This window comes from Alternaria arborescens (assembly GCF_004154835.1).
Source record: "Alternaria arborescens strain FERA 675 chromosome Unknown contig_22, whole genome shotgun sequence".
NCBI classification, from domain to species: Eukaryota; Fungi; Ascomycota; class Dothideomycetes; order Pleosporales; family Pleosporaceae; genus Alternaria; species Alternaria arborescens.
In genome coordinates, this window is record NW_021167877.1 from 348,513 (window position 1) to 363,612 (window position 15,100).

Genomic DNA, 15,100 nt, shown 5'->3' on the forward strand with positions numbered 1-15,100 from the left:
AGTACAGTCACAGATATACAGCCGACGATTGCCGAGTGTCATTATGTAATCAAATCGTGAGCCTAATCGAGTTACCCGCCAGGTTCTTCGGACTTACGCTCAGATTCATCACGTCACGGGGATGTAGAATGTGCTTTCATAATTACTGGAGGCCCTGTCCATAGAGTGCCGGTTATTTGTCTGTGCGTTGGAGAGGACACGTGAATTGTAAACATGTACGAGAATAAATTTAGTACTATACACCAGCTATTTTCCAGACCCAGAACGCCAACACAGTGCAACTCCATGAATGCAAAAACACCTATGGTAGCCCAAACTCCGCTTCATGCGCGTGCGTTGGCCACTATACATCATGTGTTCCACTAAACACTTCCAGCAACTTCTCCAAACCACTGTCTCAATGCTCCGGCCAACACTCCTGGCAACTCTCTGACATCTCTAACGACAAGGTAATACCTGAATGGGAACTGCTCCATATACTTGTACCTCACAATCTTGCCCTCGGGGGTGAACACAGCAGACTGCAAGTCCAAGATAGAGGTTTTCGCTTGGTCCTTCGCAGGCGCCGGCGGCTGGGCACCTGGGTTGTCAGATGGCGCTGGTACCGGTACGAAAGGAGCAGCGGCCGAGCTATCGATAATGATGAAGACGATCATTACACGCTCTTCTTGTGCTTTACGAACAAGACGCTGGATCTCGGCATGGTCATCGCAAAGACCATCACTGACGATGAGCATCAATTGCCAGAGGTCTTCACCTGCTGAACTTGATCCTTTTTGACGAGCATCCTTGAATAGCTCAAGACTCTTGTCAACCAGACCACGGACATTTGTTTTCTTAGCATCGAAACCGAATTGCTCGAAGACGCGTACACCCGCTTCGGAAGTGAATGGCTTGTCAAAGTCATGCGCGACGTTCACTTCGTCCCCGAAGCCCACGACGCTGACTTCACCAACTTCCAGCATCGATAGCGAGCGGGTAACTAGTGTTAGGGTTTTGAGTGCGAGACCACTTGCACCACTGTCGGCCATACTGCCACTGTTGTCTAACGCGATCATGACTTGGTAGCTCCTCTTACTTGGCATACTGCGTCGTAGCCAGATCTTGTCCCGCTTGTAGCCTGAAGCGATGTAGGGGATGATGCGCTTTAAGTTGAGCCGCTTTCCCGTGCGGAAGTCGCCGCGGAGCTTTGTAGCGAGAGTTGGCGCGAGAATGAGGCGGAGGTGTTCTGTGAGTTGTTGGGAAAGCGAATGCGTCGACGCTTCGTGGGCCAGCCAGAGGGCACGTGCGGACGTGGGGTCCATGGCGGATGGTTCAAGGTGGGTGAGCGAGAGCTGGGCTTCAATGTTGTCTGCAGAGGACACTGTAGAAGAAGTGTCTTTGTCAAGTTCGACAGCATCAGCCATGTCTTCGTCTTCTTGGTCGGGGAAGGGTCTTTGTTCGCCGACGAAAGCTTGCGGTTGACCTTCCATAGCGTTCGACTGCGGCTGCTGAGCTTCTTCGTCTTGATCTTGCGTCTCAGGCTCCTCCATCTCGGTGTCTTTATCAGCTTCCATCATCTCTTCGTCCTTGTCTTCCGGCCGAGTCGGCATCTTATCTTCCTCTTCATTCATTGGAAGCGCCATGTCGTGATCCAGAGTTTTCGCTTGGTCTTCTGTCGCGGTACCCAATGCTTGTGTATCAGCTTGCTGTTCTTCATCGCCGAGATGCTCAAAGTCCGCGTCAGCCATGTCGATCTCTTTGTCTATCTGCTGAGCCTGCTTTTCATCCTTCTCCTGGGCGTCTTGAATCTGCTTCTGTTGATTGTACCACTTCTCAAGCACATCGCCCAGCTTTTTGAAAGATTGCGTTTCTTTCGACTCCTCAGGCTGCTCTCCGTGTCCGCCGGCGTCTGGTGCGGCTGTTTGTCCAAGCTGCCCGTCTTCGGTCGTTGGTGCTTGTTGCTGCTCGGCAGATTCTCCCTCTTGACCTTCGTCCTGGTTTGCGGCACTTGCGGAAGCTTGCTCATTCTTGTTCTTGTGTGCTTCCTCGTTGGCTTCGGTACCTGCACCAGCTTCTGCATTGGGATCGGCTTGGTCGGTATCTTTTTGATCACGAACTTCATCTTCTGGCATGTTTTCATCTGGAAGAGGAATGGCGTCATCGTCGTCCATGGGCTCGTCACCTTCATCTTCTTGCTCACCTTCTGGCTGTTCCTCATCTTCAACATGACCAGTCGTGTCTTTCTCATCCTCGCCTTCTTGCTCAGGGCCAATGTCTTCCTCCATGGTATCTGGCTGGCCAGGATCGACCTCCGGATCCATCTCGTCTTCAGGCAGATCGTCACCCATGTCCATATCGCCAAGATCGTCGTCTTCTTTGCCTTCGTCGTCTTGACCATCCATGTTCAAGTCTTCTGGTAAGTCCAATGTCTCCTCTTCCTTTGCGTGGGGATCCATCTGCTCTTTTTCACCAGCACCCACGTTCTCTTCCTGATCCTCGCCTTCCATCTCCATGTCTTCCTCTTCTCCTTCGCCCTCTTTCTTTTCATCTTCCGCTTCTTCCTTTTTGTCCTCGCCGCTCTTCTCTTCCTCCTTCTTCTCGGCAGCAACCTGCTCTTCTTGGTCTTCGGTTCCTACGTCGTCTTTTCCTTCTTTGTCCTTGGCGTCATCTTCCTTGCCTCCATCGTCCCACATTTTCTCGTCTACAGCACTAGGGCCGAGATCATCGACACTGCCAACTTCACTTTGCGCATCGTCGTCTCCTTCCTCACCAGACTCGTCGCCCTTATCCTCCTTCTCTCCTACCTCCTCTGTCTCACCCTCCATCTCTTGCTCGCCCATATCGACTGCATCTTCCTGTTCTTCGATACTTCCCTCACGTTCGCCCTTCTGCTCTTGTGCCAGATCCTCGAGATCTTCGTCGTCCTCGATGTCTTTGGAGATATCTTCAGCGCCTTCTCCTTCACCAAGGCCAGTACCAGACTCAAGCTTATCATCTTTGCCCTTCTGCGGGTCATTCGACTTCTCTGGAGGTTGACAGAAGCCTTGCGTGCCGATTTGGATGAACGACTTCGAGAGACGGTGAAGTAGGTTTGCAGTGGATGCATGTAGAGCGTCGAAACGGTTGACGATATACTTGTGCGTTGCCACGTATTGGTCTAGAATGGGCTTGACGGAAGTGAACAAAGCGATTATCCCTTGTAAGTTAGCATCCTCATGAAGATGTTGCATCTTGTCGAGAAGTGTTTGCAATGTTTCACTGATGTGAGGAGCGTGCAGGGCCATCAGCGCAGCCGAAAGAGCTTGCTCCTCCTTAAGGAGCCAGGACGCGTCATCCGTTGAGGCAGGAATGCCCGTCATTGCAGCCTGCACATCTTGCATTGAACCTAGGACGAGATCCAGAGAAGTGAGTATATCTTTGGCATGAGCCTCAACTGATATGCGCAGACTGTCGGAAGACTGTACAGCGTTGGTAGCAGGATAGCAGAATAGGAACGGTTCGACCTGCTGAAGTACAGTCCTCGCAATGTCGCTGTTAGTAGCGTAAACGCCGAAAACTCTTTGAAGTTCTGATAGGAAAGTTTGAACGGAATCGTTGACTTCTTGGTAAGCCAAGGACTGTACGTTGAGCGGCAGCTTTGGCGATTTGTCGTATGCATCAGCAAGGCCTTGGGCAGTGCTGGCCCAAGCGCGCAAGTCGCGGATCAACGCATCAAGCTCAGTCGTCTTCCCAAGCCTGGCTTGCGCATTCACTACGTCGCTTGCAGTTTGGAGCATGGCAGCGAGCCAACGAAGCTGCGGCTGTACGAAGCCAGATACATCTACGTGTTCTGATACCAGTGTTGATTGGTCGTGCTCCAATTGGCACAGGTCGGCGACAAGCGCCATTGGCGCATTGATCAGTTCGAGACTGCGTGCAGCCTTGCTGAGCACATTGCGCTGCCGGATAGAGGCATGCAACAAACCCTCCAAGTAACCAATACTCCTTGAAACATCGTTTGCGGTCAGATCACCAGAGTGTTCCCTCGTAACTGCGCGGACCTGAGGCATGATATTGAGAGCTTTGTGTAGATGATACTCAGCGGCATGACCAATGCTCTCACTCCCTTTCACCAGAGATACAGTTGAGAGTATTGTCGAAAGCTCATCCTGCTTTGCCAAGGTGTCCACACTCAGGTTTGAGTTGATACCCATCTGCCGCAGCAGTTTCATCGTATCGGCGTAGAGCTTGCGCTTTTGGGTCTTGAGATGTTGCACGGATGCCTTGTTTTCCTCTGTGAGCGTAGTGGGAGTAGCCTTCTGTAGCTCGATGATAGAGCCTGATAGGTCAGTAATAAATTCGCTGATGTATGATGCGCCGTCAACAGTGGCAGTCTTTGGCGTTGTGAGATTGCGCATCATCGAGACCGTGACAGCAAGATTCTTGAAGCGAGTAGGTCTCTCATCCCATCCGGGAATTTTGGTTGCGCAGAGTTCTAGCGCCTTAGGGTTCGTAGCAGTGATGACATTCTCCAAAGAGATGCCATGCAGCAGATGACTTTCATCTGGGAAGCCTGCGTTCATTACGCCAGACACAGGACGATTAAGCAATGCTCTGAACTTGCGGACAAGTTTTGTCAACTTGCGATGATTAGCTTTCGCACTTTGCTTCAAGACCTCGATGTTCGTATCCTTCCAGCTTGCAAGCTTGATGACATCGGTGATTTGCTTTTCCAGGGCTTGGCGACCTTTGGTAAGAGTTTCGTGCACTGGTTTCTCAAGACGCGAGTAGTAGGCGAGGAAGTTGTCTAGTGCGGCATGCACAATCGTGAAGGCATCGACATCTTGCATGCGCATAGCTGCGTGTTGGCGAAGCTGTCTTAAAAGCTTAATTCGCTGCTCGAAATGACCAAGCGTGGTCGCCTCGAAGAAACCTTCCAAAGACTTGAGTAAGTTCTTGACATGCGTCTGCAGGCTCTTCTCATCCTCGCTGCTCTCTGATGCAGCAATGATCGTTTCATACGCGACAAAGAACCAACTCTTAGCATCGTCACGGTATTTTTCCTCTTCCATGTCGAACAGTCGAGCCCAAGTGGTAAGTTCAAGCTCTCTCCAGCTGACTAGGAGCTTAGTAAGATCGTCAAATACGTTTGCGGTATTGTATTCTTTGCTGGCGACTTTCTGCCATTCATGCATGTAAGCATAGAGTTTCTCAGCCTTGGTGATGAATTTTGCGACTGGGTCGACATGCCGGAATTCAAGTGCTTCATCGCACGTGCGTAGAACCTCGGAGAGGGTCGCGTGTTCAGGCCAGATTCTGCGGATCTGGCGGTAACGCGCCTGAATGCGGTGAATAAGTGTGATGAGACGCTTGGCTTCCGAAAGATTGGCATCGAAGTAGAAATTGTAGGTTCTCGCTGTGCTGGCGGTTGACAGCGCGTTGATCTTCTTCTCTAGCGCAAGATAGATGGTTGGCAAGACGTCTTCGTGCTTGCTGCCATGGCTCTTGCTACCCGATATACGATTGAGTTCCGTAGCACACCATTCTAGTAGCGCCTTGATGGAGTCCGAGGCGTGCCTGCCCTGAACGAAGAGCTCGGCATGTAAGTTGGCAAGTTTGATGGCATAGTCGCGAGAGTTAGAGGGCAATCTGGTTGGCTTGATCTCGTCCTCCTGGTCTGCGTCGTAGTCCGGAAACAGTGTCGGGTCCTCGTCAACTTCGTCGTCATCCATTCCACGATAAGTGTACAGACTTGAGTTTTGCGCCTCTTTCTCCTGGTCTTGAACTAGCTTGGTTTTCCAATCACTGTACAAGCTAGCGAACAGATCATGCAGTAGATTTCTGGCTACAGGTGTAGTCATAGCAGCCGGATCAGTATTGCTCAGCACGAGCAAGTAATTCAAAGTGTGCCACCTGAGGTCGATAGCATGTTCGCGCTGAGCCAGGCCTTCTTCCATGATCTGCAACACCGATTCCGATCTCTCCATTGGCTTGGATCGACCGAAGAAAGGCGTCTCCGACGATATGTATGCCAAGCTCTTGGTGACATTGCTCTCGACATTTTTCTCTTCTTCTCTCTGACCCATGTTAAGGCCAATCTGCAGACAGGTGAGAAAGCCGACTGCGATATCTGTGATGTCGTCATATCCCCGATATCCTTCCGTGAGTCGCTGGATAATTCGAAGGATGTTTTGCTGCAAAGTGATGTCATGGGCCGCTTCTTGTACTGACATTGACTGGTTCAAAAGAGGTTGAATGGTGCTTAGCAAGTTCGTAAACTCGCCTTGAAGATCATCGAGCTCTGAGATAGCAGGTCGAACGATAGCTGGCACAGGTGGCTCTTGACCCATGTTGTTGATCACATCTTCGACTTGTCGGATACGGAAGCTTGTGTCTTGTCCAGTAGAGTCAACCTGGAACATCCTCAACGCACCAAGTGCTTTCAGAAGAGAACCTTTCTCCGCGGTGAACATATCGCGTTCGATCATAGGTCTGAGTGCGGGGTCGTGTGGATAATTTGGGACATACAACTGTAAGCCCAGAAGACCCAAGTGAATCCACGCTGCTGAGTTGATAACAGAATCGGGCGATCGGGCGCAATTTGCGATGCCAGTCTCTAGAGTCGATCGATAGACATCGGGAATATTGGCATCCGAGGATACTATAGCAGAGCCCCCACTCGCCGTCTCAACAACTATATTGGAGTGCGATGAGATGATCTCATTATAAATATCCTTGTAAAGTAGGTCCAGCGCGACATTTTGGTCTTTCGTTATGCGGCCAGCATCGAGTGATACCTGTTGGGAGAGGACTTGTAATTCTGTCTCGAACCGGTCGAGCTGTGCCAGCTGAACTTCATCAGCACCATACAGTTTTCCAAGTACTGCAGTGTGAAACCGGCCTTGAAGTACCATAGCGTTCGCCGACTTGCGCGTCAGCCCGAGATGGCGATACAACTTGGTGAAATGCACCGATCCATGATAAGATCGCCCAAACGCGAGATCTACGAGTTTGGTTGCACGTCGGGCAAATAGGGCTGACTTTGCGCGGGTGTTTACAACAGCTGCTGTAAGCGATACATCCCGTTCGGTATCGGTATCGTCACGCGCGATGTCTAGGAACTGACAGAGACCCTCAAATTCGTTCTCGAAGTATGGAGTGATCAACATGTTGTCTTCGCCAATGTTCTGCTCCAGATCATGAATCGCTATACTGAGACCTGTGATAAGTTCCTTGGCATCTACTTGATTCTTTCGAACGAGGCTTAAGGAGCTAGCGACTCTTTCGCGTAGCTGTACCATCTCATCCACGCGTAGAGTTGACTGCCACATAACCGCATCAAGTCTGTCAGCCAAGCTTTCCAGTTCCAAGATAGCATTCAGCTGACTGTGGGTCGTGGGCGTAGAGGCTTTGAAGACGCGCCAGATATGTTCCATGCCCATGCCAGTGGTGAGCTGAACGTCAGACCCAAACACAGCGATCTGCTTGGAGAGTGCATTACTCATAGATTGTATGAGAGAACCTGATTCCCCAGCTATGGCGGGAGTAGCTGATGCCAGCATCTTCAGATATGTCTGGAAAGTGGCACGATCGAACGTGGAGGCAGTAGTGAGAGTGTGGAAGGCCCAGAACAACGTTCGCAATGGCTTAAGGAAAGCAATGTCGAATTGCTGATCTTGCTGAAGCGCATTCCAAAAGCCTTCCGCGACTTTGACCATGCCTTGCCAGTATGCATGCAGGAACGCCGGCAGCTTCTGCCTCTCTTTGCGGCGTTCGAATCGAGCGGATGGGAGGTCTTGGATAGCCTGTTGCATGTTGTACAGATCAAACATGACCTCGTACATGGACGCACTCCAGACATTCAGTGTTCTCGATTCTTCCGTATGATTGAGCAACAGCTCGTTGTTCAAGGGATGGTAAGAACGTAGTCTTATCAGCTCCTCTGTTCCTAGCTTGTTGTAAACCTTCGTCGCATGTGGTTTCCATGTTGTCTCCAGGAACCCAGAAAATCGCTGAATTCGGTGATCGATACCTGTTTGGACTACCACGGGTGATGGCTGTGTGTAGTCATGATCATTGGCTCCATTCGGTAGCACAGAGGAACTCAATACAAGACCTTGTCGTGCTTGCTTGGTAAAACCTGCCAACAAGTCGTTGTCCTGGAGTCCCAAATGCTCGAAACGTTGTTCCAAAGTTGCCGACAGATGGTTTTCGTGTTCTTGAAATTGGCGATACCGGTACATAGTGGAGTCAAGCGGATATTGTACCACCGGTCGATCGTTTTGAATAGCCTTATCATCGCCTTCCAGCAAACATATCTCGACAGCTCTGTTCCGCATTGCTCTTGACAGCTCTCCGTATTTCGAATCCATGGTCATGAAAATACGGAAGTTTGGGTGTGGGCGCACGATGCGTGCTTCGCCATCATCTGTGGAATGTTCGTTGATTGAAAGGTAGCCGTTGGGCTCCAGTAGCGAGTTCAATCGATCCAAAACAGCGCTTGAGCACAGGTTTGCGTTGTCAAGCACGAGCCATTTGCCCTGCTCAAGCGAGCGGATAAGGATTCCATCGACCCATTGGAAACGTGCGCCATCGATTTGTTGATGGGAAGCCTGGAGTGACGAGTGCAGCTTGTGGGCCAGCTCAGACGCTTCAGGGCTGAGTCCTGCAAGGCTTTCGAGAAACTGTACCGCACCACCACTGTCGCTCGTGAAGGAGCTAGCTTGAAGATATTCTAATAGTCGAAGATGCACGGCCGAATGTGTTGTGCTGGTCGCGAGATGTCTTCGGATGATTTCTTCCGCCTGCTCAAGGTATCGATGGACTTCCCGTGTGGGATCCAACTGCTCATACCCACCAACCAGATCCATGGCGTCAACATCTGCGTTCATGGAGAAGGTGATCAGGTCTGTACCGACAAAGCCTGCTAATTGATTGATCATAGCAGTCTTACCCGAGCCCGGTGGACCAACGATGATGACTGGCCAATTCTGCTTGACGCTGACCAAAAGAGCTTCCATTGGACCTAGCTGCGAGGAGCGCAGGGTTGACATAGGATCTGGTCGGGTCAGTGCAGTGTCGCGTGGTAGCAAGCCTAGGCCGACTTGAATAGCCTGTGTGCTCAGATTGTGGAAGAGACTGATGCGTGGCTGGTGGACGCCATACTGGTTCTCAAATACTCTATGTAGCCGGAAACGATCGCTCTCTGAGCGGAAGCGCTGGGCGAAAATAGTGTCCAAGAAGTCGCGTGCTGAACCTGGAAAATCTTTCGAGGTGAGAAGCTGCAGCCAGCGTAGGGTATCACGCAGGTTGAATTCCCAAGGTGCGCCAAGGGTACCGAATGCGCGTCGATTGACCACTTGGTCGTCCAACTCTGCCACAAATCGGATAAGCTTAGCCACTTCGTGCTCCTCGATGCCAGGGAAAACCTTGTTACAAATGAGGGTAAGGTCTTCTGGACGGAAAACGTCGGCATACACGACAGTGAATCGGTTGACGAAGGATGCGGGTAGTCCCTTACGGCCACCGCCCTGGTGGTGCGGATTTTGCGCGGCAAAGACCCTGAAGTCTTGGTGCTTATGAAATGTTTGGTCCAGCTCGGAGATATAGACCTCCCCACGATGATCAAGGACGGCGTTGAGACCTTCAAGTACGGACTGTGACGCCAGGTTCATCTCGTCAAGAAGTACCCAATCACCATTCTTCATGGCTTTGAGGAACGGCGCGTCACGCCAAGCAAAAGTACCGGCAGAGCCTCCTTCGACAGGCACGTCTGATCCGAATAGATCCATAAGGTCCGTTTGTTCGGAAAGATTGAGACGCGTCAAAGGCTTGCCGATAGCTTTAGCCAGAGCAGTGACTAGCGTAGTCTTACCCACACCAGGATTACCCTCCAATAAGATTGGCTTTGGAAGCTGTAGGGCGCGGATCACACGCATCGCATTGGAACGAGTTGTCGGTGCTTCCAGCGCGAAGTTCGACGCCTGCGAGGCTGCCGACGAGAACTTGGGGATAGAAAAAGATCCCAATCGGAACGAATGCTCAGTGCTCGCAATGTCAATGGCTCCAAAGTACATGGGTGCGATGTCTTGACCCAGGAGCTTGCTCAGGTGATGCAGACATGACGTCTTCTCGTCATCGATCGTGGCTGCAGAGATGGCAAGCAAGCCTGCTGGGTTGGCTCCAAGTGTATCGATGAAAACCATTGCCGCACCGTGTACGACACCGAATATAGGATCGTCGTGCTTCATGTCGTTAATGAAAGACACCCATGCTAGAGTGTCACGAATTGATATCGAAGACGCGACGGAGGTGTTGTACTTGTCGTTGAACCACTGTGAGAATGAAACGATGGCCCCAGCGAAGTGACTTAGGCTAGGTTTCAACTTCGATCGTACGATTTCCAAGATGTCATCAAGATCTGACATTGCAGGAACCCATATCTCCGTGAAGCGATTCCGAAGGGCTGGCGAGAGCTCTTTCTTACCATAATCTCCACCTGGGTTCATAGTTGCAAGGAACTGAAATCCGTCGCTAGCTGTAATGTGCGAGTCAACAGGACCCTTCTCTGCAAGCAGTAGACTCCGTGAAGGTTCAAGAACACTGTTCAGACGCTCGAGAACAGAGTCATCAGCCAGAGAGATCTCATCAAGGAGGAAGTAGTGACCTTGTTTCATCGCATGTACCAAGCTACCATCTGCCCATTCAAACAAGGCACTGGCCTTGACTCGGCCGACCAGTATAGATTTGCGAACCTCGTCAGGGAAAGAATCAGGCGATTCTTTCGCGACTTTATCGTACAACGCCATAAGTTCTTCGGAGCTCAGCAAAGTCGGATCGCTCTGCAGGCTTTCGCTTGAGATTCCTGTGAGTGCCTGGAGCACCTGCTCCCTCACAGAGTCTTCGATGGCAGCTCGGTTCCTGATGGGTCGTTGGGCACCTATCAAATCGCCAGTCTCTGTGTTCTGGTGTGCGTTGACGATGTGAAGTCGATTGTTGAACTGATCAGCGAGCAGTTGGCAGACGGTCGTCTTTCCACAACCCGTCTCTCCAATAAGTAGGACGGGTTCATTGTTACGGATAGCATGTGCAACAAGGACAGAAAGGCGACGCATCGCGCGTGTCCAAACAACAGCAGTGTTGACTTTGGTCACACCATTGCTAAGTCCCTCAATATTCGACAAGCTGTCGGGACTGAACAACCGCTCTTCGTCAATCGTCACTTTGGGGCCCTTCTCGCTCATCACGGTTTCCAGGATCTTCTTGACAGCGACTCGCTCTTCCTCTTTGCGCACACGCTCTGCAAGAAGCATGTAACCATTGTTTGCAAGATCCTGCACGGTGTCTGCTTTTCGTTGTGCCCATCTGAACAAGTCTCGTAGCGTTGCGAAACTCTTCTGCTCAAAGATGCGATTCTCTTGTCGAAGTGTAGAAAGTTCCCGATAGACTTTCACGATCCGTTTACACCATGTTTCCGGGATCATAGTGCGGCGATGTAAAATTTCAGTCAACTCTTCTACCGGTATGTCGTCGAAGTGTAATTCCAGAAATCGGTTACGGAAAGCTCGTGATAGAACTTTGCGTCCTCCATACAATCCAGCCGGATTTTGCGTGGCAAAGAGCATGAAGTCCTCATGCGGCCGAACAACCTCCTGTGTTTCCGGAATGAGAAGTTCCCGGTTGTCGTCGAGCAGGCGATTGAGGGCTTCCAGAACGTCTGTGGGTGCCAAGTTGAGCTCGTCTAGGACAATCCAGTGGCCTTCACGAAGTGCTCGCACCAGAATACCTTCCTGGAATGTGAGCTTTCCGTCAGCACCAGAGATATACGAGCCCAAGTACTCTTGCAAGTCGGTATGCTCGTGATTGTTGATACGGACGAACTTATTCCCTGATCGTTTGGCGAGATATTCGATCATACTTGTCTTACCGGACGAAGTGGGTCCTTGAATTAACACTGGGTACTTTCGTGTAGAAGCGGCTCGGATGAGGTTGTTCATGTTGCGTTGAACAAAAGGGGTGATGATGTAGTGCGACTGCTCTTCCACATCATGTACACCTTGCCGTAGCCAATAGTGGCCTTGTCTGACGTAGCCTCGACCATCCGAAGGTTGCTGAAGGGGCTTTCCGAGCTCAGCCTTCATGGAAGCTTTTTGAGGGAACAGGTGTTTGGTGATGAGTGGCGCGACTAGATCTTCAGAAGCCTTTCCTAGGAATGTCAAGAAACTCATGTGGAACCCTTCATACAAGGCTCGACGGAGGGTGCAGAGAGGTGCAATATCCCTGGCGTATGACAGTGTTCGTGTCAATGTTCGTAGACTGAAGTGAGCTTTTTGGTCAGCGCCATCCACGAGCATATTGGCTTTGGCGAGCCTTTGGATGTCGAGATACAGTGTAGTGACATCGCGTGCTACTCGTACTATTGCTGGATCTGTCCCATCACCACCCAGATACTTCTCCACAATATTGCGCAAGCTCTTCTCATCACTGTCTGGACTCTCAACATAAAGCTCCGTGAACCGTGATCGGATGCCTGACGGCAGATCCTTCTTGCCTACATCGGTTGCCGGGTTCATCGCGGCGAACACTCTGAAGTTGGGATGCGCGACCACTCGTTCAACGTTGCCAGTCTCTGTTAGCAGTATCGATGGATTTCCATCTGGTCCTCCGCCCAAGAGATCAGTAAGCGCCTCTAAAGTATCTGAGGATGCCAAATTGATCTCGTCAAGAAGTACCCAGTCACCATTCCTGACTGCCTTGACGATATTGCCTTCCAGAAAAGAGAAAGCAAATGCCTCTGAGCCACTAGAGAGCTGTGCCTCTAGGTCATGGAGGTCGGTTGCGAATTTCTCCCATCGAGCAGTTGGAAAGTTGACAGGTAATGAGTCCATCTTCCGCTTCTTCTTTGGCTGACCACCGTCGGGATCTGGAGACGACGTTTGTGATTCGTGCGACTTCCGGGCGGCGTCTACCATCTTCAGTGCCTCGCGCCAGAGTGCACACACGCGCTTCCACTCGCCTCTTGCGACGCGTTTCCCGAGCATTTCCATGAACCGTAGATTCTTCTTTCTCGAGAACGTAGTATCAAAGATCTCATCAAATTCGTCCTTGAGGGGAATTACTAGACTGCGCACATTGACAGGTTTGAATCCACCAAGCAAGTCGCCACTCTCGCTTTGCTGTGACAGATTGAAAGCTACCAGTTTTCGGCCAAGCTGCTCAGCCAGATACTGAATGCATGTAGTCTTTCCGGTTCCCGTCTCACCCACTAATAGAAGTGGCTCTTGGCGATCGACTGCTACAGCTACCTTCTCGAGTAGCCGTAGAGTGTAGTCGTTGGTTGAAAACGGTCGCCCTGAGCCAAGTTTCTTCGAAGACTTATGCTTGGACAGTCTCGCTCGTCCGATTTGGATAGTAGCAGATGCCGTGATCTTCGAAGGTACCTGAAGCTTGATTTCACGATTTCGTAGTAGGTGATCACGTCGCTGGGGATCGATATGTAACTCTTCAGCCACACATGACATGACCTTCAGCCGTGCGCTCTCGGTGCGGAGACTTCCCGCAAAGCAGTCGAATGCCTCCATGAATATGTCGTCCTTTTGTGCATTGTTGAAAGATGCAGTTTGTCCAAGAAGCACCGCTATCCGATCGCACCACTTGAGCAAATCTCGTGGCGTCATGGCTCGAAGCGACGTGCCGTTCTCGGATGAGAACTTTGCATCTGAGTACAGCTCCATCAATCGCGCATAGACTTCCATGATGCCGGAAAGGTGTTTCTGCAGCCCAGGATACTTGGCGTGTATCACTTGGCGGAATTCGTCCAATTGTGGCATTTGCACAGTAATTGAGTTCCAAAATCGATGACCGATCATACTCTGACGAGGTATGATCTCTTGGCCCCGTGGATTAAGGGTGCTTCGCATGGTCGCGATGATACGGAAACCACGTGCCGCTCGTATGGTCTCTCCTCTGCTAGGTATGAGCAGCTCACCGCGCTCGATGAGCGGTAGAAGGGTGCTGATGACCTCGTTTGGTGCTCTATCGAGATCCTCAATGAAGATCCATCTTCCTTCTCGAACAGCCGTAGTAAGCACACCTGCGCGCCATGCGAATGTTCCCGGTTTGGCTCCGGTTGTGTACATGCCAATTAATAGTTTGGCGTCGCTCTGTTCATTCAGATGGAGGGTAACCATCTTATCCAGCTTGTTAAGTTGCCACGCGAAATGGCGGGTAAGAAGCGTCTTGCCTGAGCCTGCGAGTCCAGTGAGTAGGATTGGGCTAGATTCAAGAAGTCCATAGGCGATTTTCTTCAGGTTCTGTTCTGTAGTAGCTGTCGGAACCAGCTCAGTAGGCCTCTCCTGGGATGGTGCACCGTCTAATCGAGGCAACAAGACACCATTGACGTTGACCGTATATGGCGAGAGGTCTTGTTGCACAGCTATTGCCTGAGTCACATCAGTGGAACTGGTCTGGCTCAACTTCTTTTGCAAATCTTTCCATCGCTTCTCTTCCCATAACGACAAGAACCGGTAGTCGATTTGTTGCCCTTCCCATGGGCCTTCAATCTCCCCGTCTCCAACAAAGTTCTTGATGATCTCTTGGGTTGCATAATCCGCTGTGTGCGCGTAGATGCAAAGCGTCCGTATGGCCAGATACCGCATAATGCGGCTCGAGTGGTGGAAAAGGCTCTCTAGAGCTAGTGGTCGTACATAGTAGGTAAAGTTCTTGCAGTCGTAGCTGAGGAGTCGGAAGGTTCCCAACAGAACTTCTATTAAATCCGAATCCTGAATTGCTGTGGTCGCATGATTTGAAGCGTTAGATCCAATCACTGGCGAATCTGACGTATGTGATAGAAATCGTTCCACGTGCTCTGCGAGATGAGGCGCAAGTGGTAGTAATCGTCCAAAAGCTGCAACTTTCGCGTCGGTCTTCGCGCCAGACTGTATCCACCGCGCACATAGCTCTGTGAGGAGTCCACCATGTTGAACGAAAATATCGTCCGTCGATCCAGGCTTCAGCGCTTCGGTAACAAGCGCGTTAATATTGACCATTTCACCGGTCTTGCGAGTATTAATTCCTTCCATTTCTGCAAGGACTGATTCGTGATTCGCTTTCGGGGCGCCTTCCCATAGTTTCGACGCTT

At 50.9% G+C, this 15,100-nt stretch overlaps 1 protein-coding gene across 1 annotated transcript; it reads right to left on the reverse strand.

Moving 5' to 3' along the window:
* Positions 1 to 362: 362 nt before the first annotated feature.
* On the reverse strand, positions 363 to 15,041 carry AA0111_g8681 (Midasin; the record flags this gene model as incomplete). Its single annotated transcript, XM_028655155.1, has 1 exon — positions 363 to 15,041. The coding sequence occupies one exon, from the start codon at positions 15,039 to 15,041 to the stop codon at positions 363 to 365; it is 14,679 nt and encodes a 4,892-aa protein (XP_028503802.1).
* Positions 15,042 to 15,100: the final 59 nt, after the last annotated feature.